General features: G+C 36.8%; 1 protein-coding gene across 1 annotated transcript in view; it reads left to right on the forward strand.

Moving 5' to 3' along the window:
* The window catches only part of HMCN1 (hemicentin 1), a gene marked incomplete at both ends in the record, with an annotated part of 509757 nt that overhangs the window by 348031 nt on the left and 143598 nt on the right, over positions 1-18128 (forward strand). The window contains 3 exons of the mRNA XM_084251187.1: positions 10084-10197; positions 10662-10748; positions 15607-15798. Coding sequence (XP_084107313.1) covers positions 10084-10197; positions 10662-10748; positions 15607-15798 — 393 coding nt within the window. The remainder of the gene's footprint in view (positions 1-10083; positions 10198-10661; positions 10749-15606; positions 15799-18128) is intronic.

Below are 18128 nucleotides of genomic sequence, written 5' to 3' on the forward strand. Positions count from 1 at the left end.
CCTTATGATGCTCACCATAGTTACAACCTCAGAGGAGTCACTTAGCTTTGCTAACTTTAGATTTTCACTTTCCAAGATATTTATAGCATTCACCTCTTAGGGTTCTGAAAAGTTGAAATGAGTTAATGTAGGTTAAACAGTTAACACAGTGCCCACTTACATGGTAAGGATCCAATACTTGTTTTATGTTATTGCCATAGATTGGTTGCCCCTGTGCAGGCCAATTTTTCTACCTGCTCTCTATGATACTTTCATTTTCTTAGGAACCACAGTCTCAGTTAATCTTAGGAAATACATAGTAATGGCAAAGATTTTATTAAATTTGATTGCCAAAACCATCTTGTCTTGAAGGTATCCTCCTCGATTTGGCTTATCTTTTAAAAATTCCCAGTGGCTGGGCCTCCCCTGGTAGCGCAGCAGTTGAGCGCTGGGCTGTGAAGCTGCCCACAGCCTCTGCAGTGCCAGTTTGATCCCTGGCCACCAGCGAGGGTTCCACATGGTGCGCAGACCTCTCCTGCCATGCCCGCTGCTCCCCTCAGCAGTATGTTTTCATCAGTCTGCCTATTCTGTCCCCCTCTCTGGCTCTGGTGAATTCTCTCACCCTCCCGCACTTCTGACTGTACCCAGTGCTTGTATAAATAAATAAATAAATCTTTAAAAAAATAAAAATAAAAAAATAAAATTCCCAGTTGCTGAAAAAGCAGAAACTGTTGTTAGATATAATGACAGCATCCGGGTTCCTAGAAATGGAACAGAGAAGATAGTGATACTGTATGCCTTATTATAGGTTGACAGTTTTGTTTTATTTAGTTTTGTTCTGCATAACTAGCAGCTGGTGATCCCTGAGTGATCACATTAAGAATCTTTCACCCTGCGGTGCTGCCAGAGGAGTCATTCAGTTTCAGTCTGAACATGAGTGTTGTGCAACAGATGAATGAGAATCAGATGCATGTCATATGATTGCTCAGTCCTTGGTCAGCTACATCCTTCTGTTTCAGTTAGAGTAGCCCTCCTGAGACTTTAAGGACAGTTTTTCTGAAAGCAGTATTTTGGTGAAAGCCCTGTCACTGGTATGAAGTTATCTGCCAAGAACAGAGAGCTGCTATAAAATTTTAATAGATATAAGATATGTCTCCATATAACTTACTATCAGATTCTTTTTTTGTTTGTTTGTTTTGTTTTTCACTGGATTAAGTGAGAGACCAGAAAACAAAGAGAAAAGCAAATCATGTGACTTACAAGGTTAGGGTTCCAGGAGTCAATGATGGCTCACAAACGAATTGTTTTAAGATCTCTCAACTGGAATCTTGTGACAGTCTCAATGATTTGAAGTAGTGTGAGTGCTTGAATCCTTTCCTGATTAGCAGAAGTTTCTTGATATGTACTTTGATCATTTTTGTCTTAGCTTTGTTTACTTAAATTCAACTGGAACAAAAGACTGAATTCAGATGATTTGACAAAGTAAAATACTTCTAAAGCCTAGTAGTCATTAATAAATGAAGTGTGGTTTCTGGAGTTAGGAAGGAGGGGAAAAGGTAAAGGGAAAAAATAAAGTTTGATTTGTAGGGTCTCATCAAAAAATGTTAATCACACATTTCAAAGTATGTTAAAAGATTAATTGACATTTGGATTAATACCTGTCTCAAATTTGGGGGAAAATGTCTGAGATTAGGCCATATTTTACCAAAAAGCTTGTACCACTTAAAAAAAAAAAAAACCTGAATTCAGGTCATCAACTTAGAATAAAATACTACTGATTTTGACTTTATTGACTTGAAAGGTGGGGAGGTTGTTCATACTCAAAGCTCAATGACAGCTTGTGTTTATAAAAACAGAAAACACATGGGAACTCCTGACAAATCCAGACCCAGGTGAATATTTACATGAAAAAGTCATGTTTAACTCTTGGTTTTTTTTAGTTCAAATTCAAGATGGCAAGCAAAAATTTATCAGCTGGAAAATTATTATAAAATCTAGAAAGTGATTTACATTTTTTCTTTGACTTCACTCCAGTGGTTTGAAGACTCCACACTCTTGGTGTCTCTAGGTGTCCCTAGCAGCCTGGTTCTGTCTCATTTGCTAGTTCCTCTTCCTTTGTCCTGAAAAGGTATTTCCCTCCAAGGCACACCTTTCAGCTTTTCAGAGTTCTATACTCAGACATGAGCATGTCTTAGGTGAGGACTCTTTCTACACAACATAATTCAAAATATAAATAACAAAAGCAGAATCACACTCATGAATGATGTGACTACCATTATTGTTGATGTGAGTAATTCCAGTGTGCCATGAAACTCATCTGAAAACTAGTAGTCAGTCTTGGGCCTCCCCCGGTGGCGCAGAGGTTAAGCCTTGGGTTGCGAAGCTGCCCACAGCCTCTGCAGTGCAGTTCGATCCCCGGCCGCCAGGCGAGGGTCCTACATGGTACGCAGACCTCTCCTGCTGCCCGCTGCTCCCCTCAGCAGTTTACTTCATCAGTCTGCCTGTTCTGCTCCCTGCTCTGGCTCTGGTGAATTCTCTCACCCTCCTGCGCTTCTGATTGTACCCAGTGCTTGTATAAATAAATAAATAAATCTTTAAAAAAAACAAACAAAAAAATAGTAGTCAGTCTTCATGGTTCCATGACACTTCAGTTTCCTTTACCTATTGATGTCTCCCAAATTGGGCGACTGTGGTCTTTCTCTTTCTAAAATTCCCATTTCATATATTTAATGGGAAACTGGGAATATTTTCCTAACATCCGGTCCTGATCCTGATTTTCTTTCTAAAACACAAATCAGAGCATGATCACTTTTTATTTACACACTTCCTTAGCTTTTTTTTTTTTTTTTTTTTAATTACAAGTGATTTTTACTTCATTACATTGAATGAATCCCTCAGTTTCCATTCATCAAGAAGGACTAAAGAAATTTTTTTTTTTAATTTTTTTTTTTTTGTGGAACCCTCGCCAGCGGCCGGGGAACAAACGGACGCTGCAGAGCCGCAGCCCAGCGCCCAACCGCTGCGCCACCAGGGGAGGCCCACTAAAGAAATATTTTACTGAGCTACATCATGAGTCCAGACACTTGACAGGTCTCTCTGTTTTCTCCATTTTGTTCTATTTTTTGCTCAATTAATAACCTTTAAGCACCCACTGGGTGCTAATAAGGCATCTTTCACAATTTCCCACTTATATTCAGTAGTAGTATGGGGAAAAGCAGAATTGCTTTTTTCTTTTTTTTTTTTTAATTTTATTGTTATATTCCCCATACAATTGCAGCCCCCCATTCTGACCCCAATCCCTCCCCTCCCTCCCCCGCCCCCCAAAAAGTGTCTCTGGTTCATAGTTTTTTGTTGATTTTGATTTTCACTTTCTTATAGTTATTCATTTTCCTGGTCCCTTATTTAAGTTTTCTAGATTCCTGCTATGAGTGAGACCATCCGGTATTTTTCTTTTTCTTTTTGGCTTATTTCACTGAGCATGATCCCTTCCAGCGCCATCCATGTTGCAGCAAATTGCATGTGTTTATCTTTTTTGAATGCTGAGTAATATTCCATGGTATATATGTACCACATCTTCTTGATCCAGTCATCTATTTTTGGGCATTTGGGTTGTTTCCAAAGCTTAGCTATTGTAAACAGTGCTGCTATAAACATAGGGGTGCAGGTGTTCTTTGGAATTGATGTTTCTGTGTCCTTTGGGTAAATACCTAGGAGTGGAATTGCTGGATCATATGGAAGCTCTATGTTTAGTAGGTCCAGAAATCTCCACACAGTTTTCCACAGTGGTTGGACCAGTTTGCACTCCCACCAACAGTGCAGAAGAGTTCCTTTTTCTCCACACCCTCGCCAACATTTGTTGTTGCTAGTTTTTTTAATATGTGCCATTCTCACTGGTGTAAGATGGTATCTCATGGTAGTTTTGATTTGCATTTCCCTGATGGCAAGTGATGTTGAACATTTTTTCATATGCCTGTTGGCCATTTGCATTTCCTCTTCAGAGAAGTTTCTTTTTAGCTCTTCTGCCCATTTTTTGACTGGATTATTTTCTTTGTTGTTGTTGAGTCTCATCAGCTCTTTGCAGATTTTTGTGATCAGTCCTTTATCATTAGTGTTGGGTGCAAAAATGTTCTCCCAGTTGGTGGGGTTTCTCTTTGTTTTTGTTATTGTCTCTTTTGCTGTGCAAAAGCTCTTTAATTTGATGTAGTCCCAGCTGTTTATCTTTGCCTTCACTATCACTGCTTTGGGTGATGTGTCTGTAAAGATGTCTTTGATGTGCAAATCACGTAGTGTTTCGCCTATATTTCCTTCTATATATTTTATGGTTTCAGGTCTTATGTCTAGTTCTTTAATCCATTTTGAGTTGATTTTTGTGTATGGTGTGAGGTGGTGGTCAAGCTTCATTCTTTTGCATGTAGCGACCCAGTTTTCCCAGCACCATTTATTGAACAAACTTTCTTTGCTCCAATGCATATTCTTTGCTCCTTTGTCAAAGATTAGTTGACCATAAATCTGTGGGTTTATTTCTGGATTTTCTATTCGATTCCATTGGTCTGTATGTCTGTTCTTGTTCCAATACCATGCAGTTTTGATGATTATGGCTTTGTAGTATAGTTTGAAGTCTGGGAGTCTGATGCCTCCATTCCCTTCTTTTTTTTTCAGGAGAGCTTTGGCTATTCGGGGTTTTTTGTGATTCCATATGAATTTCATCAATAATTGTTCTATTTCTTTGAAGAATGACATTGAAATTTTGATTGGAATAGCATTGAATCTGTATATTGCTTTTGGAAGGATGGCCATTTTAATAATGTTTATTCTTCCAATCCACGAGCAGGGGATGTCTCTCCATTTCTTTGTGTCTTCTTCTATTTCTTTTAACAGTGTTTTATAGTTTTCTTTGTATAGGTCCTTTACCTCTTTTGTTAGATTTATTCCCAAATATTTGATTTTTTTTGTTTCAATAACAAAAGGGATGGTCTTTTTGATTTCTTCTTCTTCAGATTTATTGTTTGTGTATAGGAAGGCTACTGACTTTTGCGTGTTGATTTTGTATCCTGCCACTTTACTGAACTGATTGATGAGTTGAATTAGCTTTTCTGTGGAGTTTTTGGGGTTCTCTATATATAATATCATATCGTCTGCAAATAGTGATAGTTTGACTTCTTCTTTTCCTATTTGGATTCCTTGGATGTCTTTCTCTTGTCTTATTGCCCTGGCTAGGACTTCCAGTATTATATTGAAAAGCAATGGTGAGAGTGGACATCCTTGTCTTGTTCCAGATCTTAATGGAATTGCTTTCAGCTTTTCACCATTGAGAATGATACTGGCTGTTGGCTTGTCATAGATGGCCTTTATGATGTTGAGGTACGTTCCTTGTATCCCAAGAATTTCAAGGGCTTTTATCATGAATGGGTGTTGCACTTTGTCGAAAGCTTTCTCAGCATCTATTGATATTATCATATGGTTTTTATATTTCTTTTTGTTGATGTGTTGGATAACGTTGATTGATTTTCGGATGTTAAACCATCCTTGTGCCCCTGGAATGAATCCAACTTGGTCGTGGTGAATTATCTTATGGATACATTGTTGGATTCTGATAGCTAAAATTTTATTGAGGATTTTTGCATCAGTGTTCATTAGGGAGATTGGCCTGTAGTTTTCCTTTTTTGTGTTGTCCTTGTTCGGTTTTGGTATTAGTGTAATGTTGGCTTCATAGAACGTGTTTGGTATTGTCCCTTCCTTCTCAATTTTTTGGAAGAGTTTGTGAAGGATAGGCACTAATTCGTCTCTGAATGTTTGGTAGAATTCATTTGTAAATCCATCAGGTCCTGGGCTTTTGTTTTTGGGGAGGTTTTTGATTACCATTTCAATTTCGCTAATTGTAATTGGTCTGTTTAGGTGTTCTATTTCTTCTTTATCTAGCTTTGGGTGATTGTAGAGTTGTAGGAATTTGTCCATCTCCTCTAGATTGTTAAACTTGTTTCCATATAACTGTTCATAGTAGTTACTGATTATTCTTTTGATTTCTGCTGTGTCCGTTGTGATTTCTCCTCTTTCATTGATGATCCTGTTTATTTGTGCTTTCTCCCTTTTTTCCTTTGTGAGCCTGGCTAGGGGTTTGTCTATTTTATTGATTTTTTCAAAGAACCAGCTCTTGGTTTCATTGATCTTTTGGATTGTTTTTTTAGTTTCAATTTCATTTATTTCTGCTTTGGTTTTTATTATTTCTTTTCTTCTACTGGTTTTGGGGTTTTTTGTTGTTCTTTTTCTAGATCTTTGAGCTTCGAGATTAGGTTGTTTCTTTGCGTTCTTTCTTGTTTCTTGATGTGAGCTTCTATTGCTATATATTTTCCTCTTATTACTGCTTTTGCTGCATCCCATACATTTAGGATATTGGTGTCCTCCTTGTCGTTCAATTCAAAAAATTTTTTAATTTCTTCTTTGATCTCCTCATTAGTCCAATGGTCTTCCAGTAGTGTGGTTTTTAATCTCCATGAGGTAGGAAAGTTCCTTGCCTTCTTTTTATGGTTTATTTCTAGTTTGATGCCTTCATGGTCAGAAAAGATGGTTGATATGATTTCAATCTTGGTGTATCTGTTGATGTTTGTCTTGTGCCCCAGTATGTGATCGATCCTGGAGAATGATCCGTGTGCGCTTGAGAAAAATGTGTACTCCGTTTTTTTGGGGTTTAGTGTTCTATAGATGTCTGTTAAGCCCAACTGCTCTAGGTCTTTATTTAGAGCTTTGGTTTCTTTACTTATTTTTTGTCTTGTTGATCTATCCATTGTTGATAGTGGTGTGTTGAAGTCTCCCACTACGTATGTGTTTTCTCTGATGTCTGTTTTCAGAGAGGACAACATTGTCTGATATATTTTGGTGCTCCTTCGTTTGGTGAGTATATGTTAATGAGTGTTATTTCTTCTTGAAGTATTGTCCCCTTGATCATAATGTAGTGACCATTGGGGTCTCTTTTTATCTTTTTGAGTTTGAAATCTGTTTTATCTGATATAAGTATAGCTGTTCCTGCTTTCTTTTTTGGTCCATTTGCTTGTAGGATTGTTTTCCATCCTTTAACTTTGAGTCTATTTTTATCTTTTGTAGCTAAATGTGTTTCCTGGAGACAGCAAAAGGTTGGGTTTTGTTTCTTAATCCAGGCTGCAACTCTGTGTCTTTTTATTGAAGAGTTTAGTCCATTTACATTTAGAGTTAATATTGATATGTTAACATCTGTATTTGCCATTGTGTTTGTCTTTCCTTTGATTTATTATTCTTTTAATAACTCTTTTTTTTTTGGCCTTCTTTCATTGTTATTCGTCCCTCTGAGGTTCTGGCTTTAGGACTCCTTGTAGTATTTTTTGGAGTGGGGGTTTAGTTGCAATGAAATTCCGGAGTTTCTCTTTGTCTGGGAAGGTCCATATTCTTTCTTCAAAGAGGAAGGAGAGCTTTGCGGGATAGAGTATTCTTGGTTGGCATCTGTTTTCTTGGAGTCTGTTGACTATGTCCCTCCACTCTCTCCTTGCCCGTAGTGTTTCTTCGGAGAAGTCTGATGTCAGCCTGATTGGTTTTCCTTTGAATGTTATCTGTTTCTTCCCTCTTGCCAGCTTCATTATTTTTTCCTTGTCTTGGATTCTTGGGAGCTTTACTATTATGTGTCTTGCTGTATTTTTCCTTTCGTCGTGGAAGTTTGGTGTTCTTCTTGCTTCTTGTATATCAATTTTCAGCTCCTTCTTCACATTTGGGAAGTTCTCTTCAATTATCTCTTTGAATATTTTCTCTGTTCCTACATCTCTCTCCTCTCCTTCTGGTATTCCTATAACTCTTATATTTCCTTTCCTCATGGAGTCAGATAGTTCCCGAAGTCTTTCTTCGTTCTTTTTCCTTCGTACTTCTCTTTCCTTTTCTGTTTTGGTTCTTTTTATTTCTGTGTCTTCAAGATTACTTATTCGTTCTTCCATTTCATCTATTCTGCTTTCATTGCTTTTCCCAGAATTCTTTAGTTCTTCCATTAATTCTTTGATCTCCTGCATTTCTTTTACTTCCCTCTTTAGGGACTCAATTTCTTTCTTCTGACCATTGTTTTCCCTCTCTAGGGACTCAATTGCATTCTTCTGATCGTTGATTATTTTTCCCTTATCGTTGTTTTCCTTTATGACTTCTGTCAGTTTTTTAATCACGGCAATTTTAAATTCTCTTTCTGGAAGGCTCAGAAATTCTTCCAAGTTATTGTCGTTGCAATCTGGGGGCTGGCTTTCTTTTTGTGGTGTGCTTTTTCTCTGGAGAGTTGCTAGGTTGTGTGTGGTTCTTCTCCTCCCTACTGTCTGTTTTCTAATTTGCCGTATGCGTTGGGACACTGTGTTGTTGGGACTGGCCGGCATCTTGGGTGGGCTTCTCTGTTCCCCTCTGGTTCTTCCAGGAGTCATCTGTCAGTTTCAAGTAGCCTTTACTGGAGAAAGGTCCCTGTTCTAAAATGCCGATTGGGGGACACACTCCCCTGTGCGCCTGGTCTGCCCCGGCGGTGGGTTCCTGCTCCCCTCTGGGCTTGGACTGCAGGCCAGAGGGGGTCTGGCGTAGGCGAACTTCCCCCGCTCACCTCTGGCTCCTGAGGAAGCCTTCTGCAGGTAGTCTTTACTGAAGAAATGTCCCTGTTCTAAAATGGTGATGTGGGACACACTCCCTGCGCTCTGGTCTCAGGCACACTCTTCTGCGCGCCTGGTCTGCCCCGGCTGTGGGTGCTCGCTCTCCCTGTGGGCTCAGCCTACTTGTTCGGAAGGGGCCCGGTGTGGGCTAACTCCCCAGCTGGCCACTAGCTCCTTCAGTAGCCTGTGCTGGGGTTAAGTCGCTAGGTGGCGCCAGAGATCTCTCCTAGAGCCCTTGGGGAGCTGATTTTCCACCCCGTGGGACAGGGAGCAGAGCGGGGATGGTAGGGTACACCTCAACGGCTTTGGGGTGCTGTGTCTGCCTTGTGCCCCACCGTCGTGGGGAACCCACGCCCCTAATTTCGTGCCCCGGGTCTCAGTTCCAAAGCCCTCAGTTCCAGGACGCGGGCTGTAGCCCAGATCAGTGGCGCGGGAATGGCGCCTTTTGAATCCCGCTCCCCTGCCTGGGCGCCTTGTTCCTGCTCACTCAGGGAGGGCCTCCGCCGTCTCCCCGCAAGCCTAGGTCGCAGGCGTGGGGACCTGGGCAGCTGCAATCGGAGCGCCGCTTTCGCGCAAGCTTACCGGGCGGCCGGGTCTGTGTGCTGGTGCTGGTCTCCTCCTGGGGGGCCTCAGCTCCCGTTCACGGGGTGTGGTGGCTGAAATAGTTCCTTTCCACTCACAGTCCCACTTGCTGCGTCCCTTTTTCTTGTTGGGCGTTTTGGTTTGTTGTTTTCCTCCTCTCTGCCGGTTGGAGAGTGCCGCCTCTGTGGGCGGGGGAGGGGAGCAGGGTTCTGCGCTTCCCTCCCTTCTCGTCCTCTTTTATGGCAACTTTCTTCTTTGGGCAGTTTGCTGGAGTCGTCCGTTTATCTTCCGTGTCCCAGTTCTCACTGGGACCTGCCGCTTTTCCTCCCTATTAACTTTTTTTAATGGGAGATCTTACTCGCAGCGTCTCCTCGCCGCCATGTTGCTCCGCCCCTACACTTCCTTAGCTTTTAATGAGCCAAATAAACCTAGGTTCCTTCATATAGTGTCCAAGGGCCTGCTGAATCTACCGGTTCTCCACCTAGCCTCATCTTTCACATTTCTTCAGCTGCTTTGATTTAGGTACAACAATCCACATTGCTTACTATTCTAGAACCTCATTCATCACATGTCTACAGTGGTGTCTCTCTATTTTTCTGTGTGTAAAAGTATGTTTACCTCTAAAGATTATGTTCAAGTATGACCTCTGTGAAACTCCATTTCTTGCTGTCAGCTAACATAGTATTTATTTTTTCTTTGAAGCAGCAAAATTTTCTGAATTATCTATTTGTATCATATAAACTTAGAACATGTAATTTTTTTAAAGCTTGACATACATTCATTTTAAAGGCCTTGAAGTGTATTATATTTTACCCAAATAGAACATCACTTGGAACACTTGAAAAGGTTCCGTTTTCTTTTTGTGTCATCTGATGCTTGGCTTCTCCAGGAGGTAGAACCCTGCGGTTGATGCAGACCAGAAAAGAAGATGCTGGCCAATACACTTGTGTTGTAAGGAATGCAGCTGGGGAAGAAAAGAAAATTTTTGGACTCTCAGTATTAGGTATATATATAATTTGCCATAACTAGAAAACAATCTGACTATTTTATATTCTGAAAGCAAAGTTCAATTTGTTGTTTTTCTTTGGTCCCTAGATTGTCAAAGCTAGCAATAATTCAATGTTAGAATTGTTTGGAAGTAATTAATTTGAATAAAAGAGCTGAAATGCTGTAGATTTTCAGTTCATACTTGTTCAACAATACTCTAAAAATCTAATAACTTCTTTAGTGAGAATTCTTGTTGAAATTATAGTGGGGGTAATCATGCCATTTGACTTTATATATACATATAACCCCAAAGTGTCCTTAAAATTAAAATTGATTAAAGCAGTATTATAATGTTATTTTAGTAATCAAATAATAAAAATTTGGGGGTTTGTTTTAAATATTATAATTTAATAAAAGTATAAAGATGCCCGTAAAATAACAGTCCTGCTGTTAAAAAATGTTACTTTTTTTTTTTTTAAGTACCACCTCACATTGTGGGTGAAAATACATTGGAAGATGTGAAGGTAAAAGAGAAACAGAATGTTACACTGACTTGTGAAGTAACAGGTAAGGACTCAGCTTTGGTTCTTTTGCTATTCCCCACTCACTGATTAGTCATGGTCTCTGTGATATATCTTAATTATTTGAGACAACAGCCAAACTCTATAACAAGCATTTGAAATGAAATGTCAGCTATTGCTGGTAGAAAATATAAGTGAAAACCTGTCAGATTCTGTGGAGATAAGAAAATTGCCACACAGAAAGGAAGGAGAGATGGAGAGAAGGGAAAGAAAGAGGGAAAAGGCAGAAAAGAGAGGAAAATAAGAAAAGAAAGACATATTGATCTTTTCTTTCAATTCAACAAATTATCCTTATTTTTAAAAAATTCTGGTTTTACTTCTATGTAAGGTTTCCTGCCCCACCTCCTCTTATGTTTTTTCTTTTTTTCTTTATGTTTGTGCCTTCCTTCACACTTCCTGTTTCATTTTAGTTTTATTTCAGTGAAATAGCAGGACTTTGGGTAGAAGGGTTACATTATTGAAAGCAAGGAATAACTGAGAACAAAACTGTCATCTTAATATGTTAACTTATTACAAAGGGAACAGAGACTAGTAAAAATGAAAATGAAAATTCAAAAGTGAATTTCACTAGCTTTACTTTGAACTGCTATGTTGCTATAATAAAAATAAATCTCTACAGGACATTTTCAAGCCTGTCTTTTTAATATAGATGGTCTTGGAGATTTAAAGAAACAATGGGAGTATTCCATAACATTTTCTAGAAGGCCAGCATTTCAAGGAAGATATAATTTGTTTTTTATATCATTGTTTATATACCTTACAAGAACATTAAATTTAAAGAAATGTTTCTGTTTTAAGAAAAGATAAAAAGTGTGACATGTCCTATAACTTACCCCTCCCTTTTTTTTCTTTAGAAATGATGTGGTAACTAGTGCTGCATAGAGATCAGTTGCCTAATCTAATAGCATCCTCCCTTCAGGGCTTCCAGTTTCTTCTTTTTTTTTGTTACACTGATTTTGTTTTTGAGGTTTTTATAAACAAAAATGTTTTCTTTGTTTTATGCAGCTATAATTGACCTATAACATTGTACAAGTTGGAGGTATACTATATCATGATTTCATACACACACAAAATTAATGAGATTAGTTACACCCATCACTGCACATAGTTACGAATGTTTATTCTTACAATGAGAAATTTTAAGATCTCCCTAGCAACTTTCAACTATACAATACAGTATTGTTAAATATAGTCAGCATTCTCTGCATTACATCCTCAGGACTTATTTCTCTTATCACGGAATTGTTCGCTTTGATCATATTCACACATTCCCTCACCCCCTAACTCCTGCCTCTGGCAACCACCCATCTGTGAGTTTAGATTTACTAGATTCCATGTGTAAGTGAAATCATATGGTATTTCTCTTTCTCTGGCTGACTTACCTCATCAAATATAATGTCCTCAAGGTCCACTGATACTGTTACAAATGACAGAATTTCTTTTTATATAGCTGAATAATATTACATTCTATGCATACATACATACGTATATAAACATTTATCACATTTTCTTTAATCAGTCCATCTGTTGATGAGCACTTAAGTTGTTTCTATGTCTTGGCTCATGTGAATAATGTTGCAGTGAACTTGAGAGTGTAGATGTAGATATCTCTTTGAGATAGTGATTGTGTTTCCTTTGGGTATATGCCCAGAAGTAGTATTGCTAGGTCATATGGTAGGTCTATTTTTAATTTTTGAAGGACCTTCCATACTGTTTTCCTTTCAAAAAGTGCTAATGATTCCCTGTTACATCCAGTATAAAGCCTAAGACAGCAGCAGGAGTATGCTCAGCAGTGAGCAGTCCAGTCTGGATGCAAATAATAAAGTATTAGATGTCAGTGGAGAATTTAAAAACAATAGGAAGTTGGACTAAAGCTGATAATTTCAATAACATACATCAACTTTCTACTTTTACTTCTCAGCCCTTCATATTTTACATTATTGATGTTATGTCATACATATAAATTACATATTTGTGTCATATATCCAAAAGTAAATATTGTAATTATGTTTATTTTGAATGTTTTTTTTAAACTTTTAAATTAAGTGTGTGTGAGTTATGTACCACTATTCCCATGTAAGAGACTCTGACTTTGACTGTATGTTTATCATTATAACTGAGTATTTCACCTGCATTCATATTCATATGCTTTTATAGTGCTAAGTAGCTTCCTTTCATTTCTGCATGAGAATGGCTTCTTTGTTTTTAACTTTGAAAATTTAATTTTAATGCATCTCAATGTAGCTCTTTCATTTCAAACTATTTGGATTTCGTGAATCTGGATGTACATTTTTCTTCCATGCTTACGAGATTTTGTATCATTATTGTTTTAGATATTCTTTCTGTCCCCTTCTCTTTATCTTCTGGAATTCCCATAATGTGCCCTCTAAGTCCCATAGGCTTTCTCTACTTTCTTTCAATCTTTTACTCTTTTTGCTCTTCTGGATAATTTCAAATGACTTAATCTTCTAGTTCATTGATTCTCTCTTCTGCTTTGTCAAGTCTATTGTTGAAGCTGTTGAATTGTTCAGTTCAGTCATTATGCTCTTCAACTCTGGAATTTGTTTTTTTTTCCTTTTTTTGATGGTTAATATTTCTTTGGTCAGTTTATCATTTTGTTCACATACTGTTTTTTCTATTTTTATTTAGTTTTTTATTGTCTCTTTGAATTTGCAAACCTCTTGAAGAGCTATATTCTAAATTATTTGTCACACAGTTATAGACCTTCATTTCTTTAGGGTCAGTTATTAAATTATTGGACCTTTATTTTTCCATTGATGGTATCATATTTACATGACTCATTTTATTGCTTTCTGCATATTGCATTGGCAACACCACACAGATAAAGAAACAGGAGTTGTGGAACAGGCTACACAATGCAGGGTGCTGCTTAATGAGCAAGATCCTGGACTTTTTATTGATAGAACAATCATAGAGCATTAAGTACATGGACTAGGAGGACAAAGAGAAAAAGATGGGTGAAACTGAAAGGGTACTTATGTCATCTAAGGTTTCAGGGGGACAAAAGTCAGCTGACCAGATATTTATCTGCTTGATGACCAAGTGTTGTAATTGAAACTATATCCTAGATCCCTGGCCATGGTTCCAATCTTATTAAGGTGTTCCACTGATCAGTCTCTGGGGCACATGGTTGTACATCAGTCAATGGCCCCCAGGGTGTTCCTGGCCATATCTCATGATGCATGCCCATTTTCCCAGGGTGATCAGGTGTCCTGCTCTTGCTTAATTTGAAAGGAGCCTTGTAGGGTCTGGTATATTACATTTTTTTAGGTCATATTGCTGATTGACTGGTTTGTTCTGACTTTGTATAAGAGAGCAGACAGCCCTTAACCAAAATGGTGGCCAACCAGGCCATTGAAGGCTTGCAGACCCACATCTGCCCATTTGAGTAAGTGGTCCTGTCATTCAGACTTAGAGTTTCACTTCATCAGTCAGCTCAGCTTGGCATTCTGAATGGGTCAACTGGTTGCAGCATCCTTGGGAAGTTGGGACTTATTTGTTTGAGATTAGTGTCTCTATTTGTTTGAGATTACTGCTTTACTATTATTTCAAGGTGGGGGTGGGATGCTTTTGATTGGGAATAGTCAGATAGGACTGCTGACTTTGTTCCATACCTAGAAGGTTGGCTGTAGAATATTGACTGTGTGGTTGTCCATATTCTCAGGTTAGGCTTCCCAATCTGGGGGATCTATAGTAGGGTAAGTCTGAAAATTGTGTTCCCTGTTTAGATGGGACCACAGGACAGACTCCATAACTAGTATAAGCAAGCCTACCAGTTTTAATATAATATCATCCTAGCCCTCTTTTCTAACTGAAGTTGCTTTGATGGGTTTAAAATTACAAAAACTTATTTGAGCAATTTAAAATTTAATATTTAACATGGCTTACATTAAAGCAAGTATAAAAGTTCTTTTCATTAGGCTGTGGAATTAGAGGATTAATGACTATATTTTTGTCTCTATTTACCTTATTATAAATTTATGCTAGAATATTGTTGTGATTCCAAATATCTGCATATTGAATTGTTTACTTAAAGTTTTTTTTCTCTTTGCACTTTTAAAATATATAAAACTTTGGAACTGTTAAATCTGTAGTTAATATGCTCTGTTAAGAGAATTATTTTCAGCTAGTTCTAGAGGCTTTATCTCTAAGATTCTTTATAACTCAGGCAAAGCTAATACAATGTCAATATATATTCAGATGTTTTTCAATAGTTAAGGTTATGATTGGCTTGCCCCCCTGTGTCTTTAAAGCTCCTACAAATATTTTTACAAATATGTTTCATGGGATCTAAGTGGGTGTAATAATTTTACTAATGGTTTTAATATAATGATTTAATACCTTAGTACAGGTTAATAGCCTGATTGTGTTGATTTTGATGAAAATTGTAAGTTACAATAAATCTTACTTTAAAAAAAATTAAATTTAATATGAATGTTAAATATATTCATATTAAATTAAAATGAATATAAAAGTATTTATATAATAATCTTAATAAAAATACATGCACCATTTGTAAGTGTATTTTACTCTTACAGGTGCAGTAAAATTTAGTTAAATGATTAATATAGAATTATTTCACTTGGGGAAAAAATTGGTGTATATGAGAAAGTGATTTATGTTAGATCATGTTTTAGCATGTTAGTATGATCATTATTGTAAATTATATAACGTTTGAAATTTTATTTTAAAACTAATGGTTATGGCATTGTGTTAGAAGTTGGATATTTAAAAAAGCAAATGAGTGAAAAATGCTTTCTTTCAGTTATCAGTTGCAGGCATGTGATTATTGGCCAGTTCTCAGAAATGATTTTTTGTTACAGGAATTCCAGTGCCAAAAATAACATGGCACAAAGATGGGCAGCTCCTTCAAGAAGATGATACCTACCACATTATGTCTGGTGGTCGTTTTCTTCAAATTACCAATGCCCAAGTATCACACACTGGAAGATATTCATGTTTGGCTTCTAATACAGCCGGTGACAAGAGCAAAATCTTCAGTCTGAATGTGTTAGGTAGGTATAATATTATTCTGAATCTTGAAGAATCACACTTGACTAAATCTTTTTATTCTCAGTTAATGTCCCTACTATAGAATTTAGTTATTTAAGGGCAAATGTTTGTGTAGGTTTGGTGTTTTCTTTCATTCATTCATTCATTCATTCATTCTACTTAGAATAGCTACTATAATCCAAGCAAGGTGACTTGTGTTAGGGACATGACTATGGACAAGAGAGATGTTAAATAAGGAGTAGTAAAGGGTAAATATATGCTGGTCAAAGAAAAACAGGTCAATAGTGAAATGAACATGACCTGAGATATGTTACCTTTGCTTTATGAGATTCTGCCATTATTGGTCATTGTCCATTTTATGGTCTTTGAGTACTAGGAATGATTAAATAACTTTATATTCATTTCCTACAGTGTCCAAGTTATGCATGTGTCTCAGGAATGACAATAAAATAGATTCTTACTTTTTAAGCAATTATCAAAATTTTAAATACAGCACCTAAATGTATTGTGTTTGATTACTACTATTAAAATGCTTTCTTTATCCTAAAATCAACTGATGTGTATTTGAGTATATACCTTCCTGCATTTTTTCCTTTTGTACTTATTGGCTAGCCTATTTTACTAATACATAGTCCTATATATAGGAGCCTCCCACACGTGTCATCTGGAAGCTCATCGTCTAACTAACTAAAGAGATATGCATACAAAGAAAGCTGTTCGAAATACTGGGTAATTTATAAAGTGTTAAATGAATGGTATATATTCATAATAATTAAATATAGCTATAATTGTCCTAAGGCAGAACTCTCTTTTTGTTGTATAATATTTAGCCCCAGTACTCAACATAGCATTGAATAACAAATACATGAATAATTGTTAAGTTTATGAGTCAGTTGATTCTAATACATCTGTGCTCATTGCATAGCTACTAGTGTAAAAAAGGCAAATTCTCAGCCCTGGTTGTGTTTCTATACATAAACAATAAACTTAGAAGAAAGGGAAGGTAAGAAAACAGTCTGCTTACAATTGTACCAAAAAGATAAAATATCTAGAAATAAGTAACGAAAGAGGTGAAAGACCTGCACACTGAAAATTATGTTAACAAAAGAAACTAAAAATGTCACCAAAAATTAGAAAGCTCTTCCATGGATTGGAAGAATTTACATTGTAAAATGGGCATTTTGCCTAAAATAATATGTAAATTCAATGCATCCCTATCAAAATCTCAATAGCATTCTTATGAAACTATAACAAAAAAAATCATAAAATTTACTTGAAACTACAAAAGACCCCCAAACCATCATTTGAAAAAAAAAAAAGAATAGAAATAGAGCTACCACACACCTGGACTTGAAACTGTACTACAAAGCAATATGGTATCCAATAATATACATACTCAAAACAGTACAGCAGTGAAATAAAAAGACATGCAAATCAATGGAACAAAATTTAGAGCCCAGAAATAGACCTACACATATATAGACAACTAATTTATGATGAAGGAGCTAATATCCAATTGAGTAGGGAAAGCCTCTTCAATAAATGATGTTGGGGAAATTGGGAAACTATATGCAAAAAAATGAAACTAGACCCCCCTCTTACATTTTATACAAAATGCAATGCAAACTGACTAAAGACTTGAACATAAGAGCTAAAAGTATAAAAAGACATAGAAGGAAAATATAGGTGATAAGCTTTTTTATTTCAGCCTTATATCTTTGTAGCTATGTCTCTAACAGCAAGGGAAGCAAAAGCAAAAGTAAACAAATTGTATACATAAAACTGAAAAACTACTTCTTTTAAGCAAAATATCATCAAAATGAAAAGGCTTTTGACTGAAGAAGATATTTTACACATCATTCATTTGACAAAGGGTTAATATCCAAACACATATAAAACTTAACAACAAAAGCAGCCTGAGTTTAAAAATGGGCAAAGGAACTGAATAGACATTTCTCCAAAGAAAAAATACAGGAGCCTAACAGTCACATGAAAAAAAAAAAAAAACAGTCACATGAAAACTTAAGTCTTTTATTGGGAAAATGCAAATCAGAAGCACAGTATCTCCTCACACCTGTGAGAATGACTATTATAAAAAATAGAAGTAACAGCAAGTGTGGGTGAGGGTGCAGACAAATGGAAAGCCTCATCCATGTTTTATGGTAATATAAATTGGTTCAGCCATTTTGGAAGACAGTATGAAAATTCCTCAAAGAATAAAGAGATACCATATGATCCAGCTATCCCATCCTAGATATTAAAGGAATTAGAAAATACTAATTTGAGAAGATATATGGACCCCCATGTTCATTTCAACATGATTTGCAATAGC

This window comes from Talpa europaea (assembly GCF_964194135.1).
Source record: "Talpa europaea genome assembly, chromosome: 12".
NCBI classification, from domain to species: domain Eukaryota; kingdom Metazoa; phylum Chordata; class Mammalia; order Eulipotyphla; family Talpidae; genus Talpa; species Talpa europaea.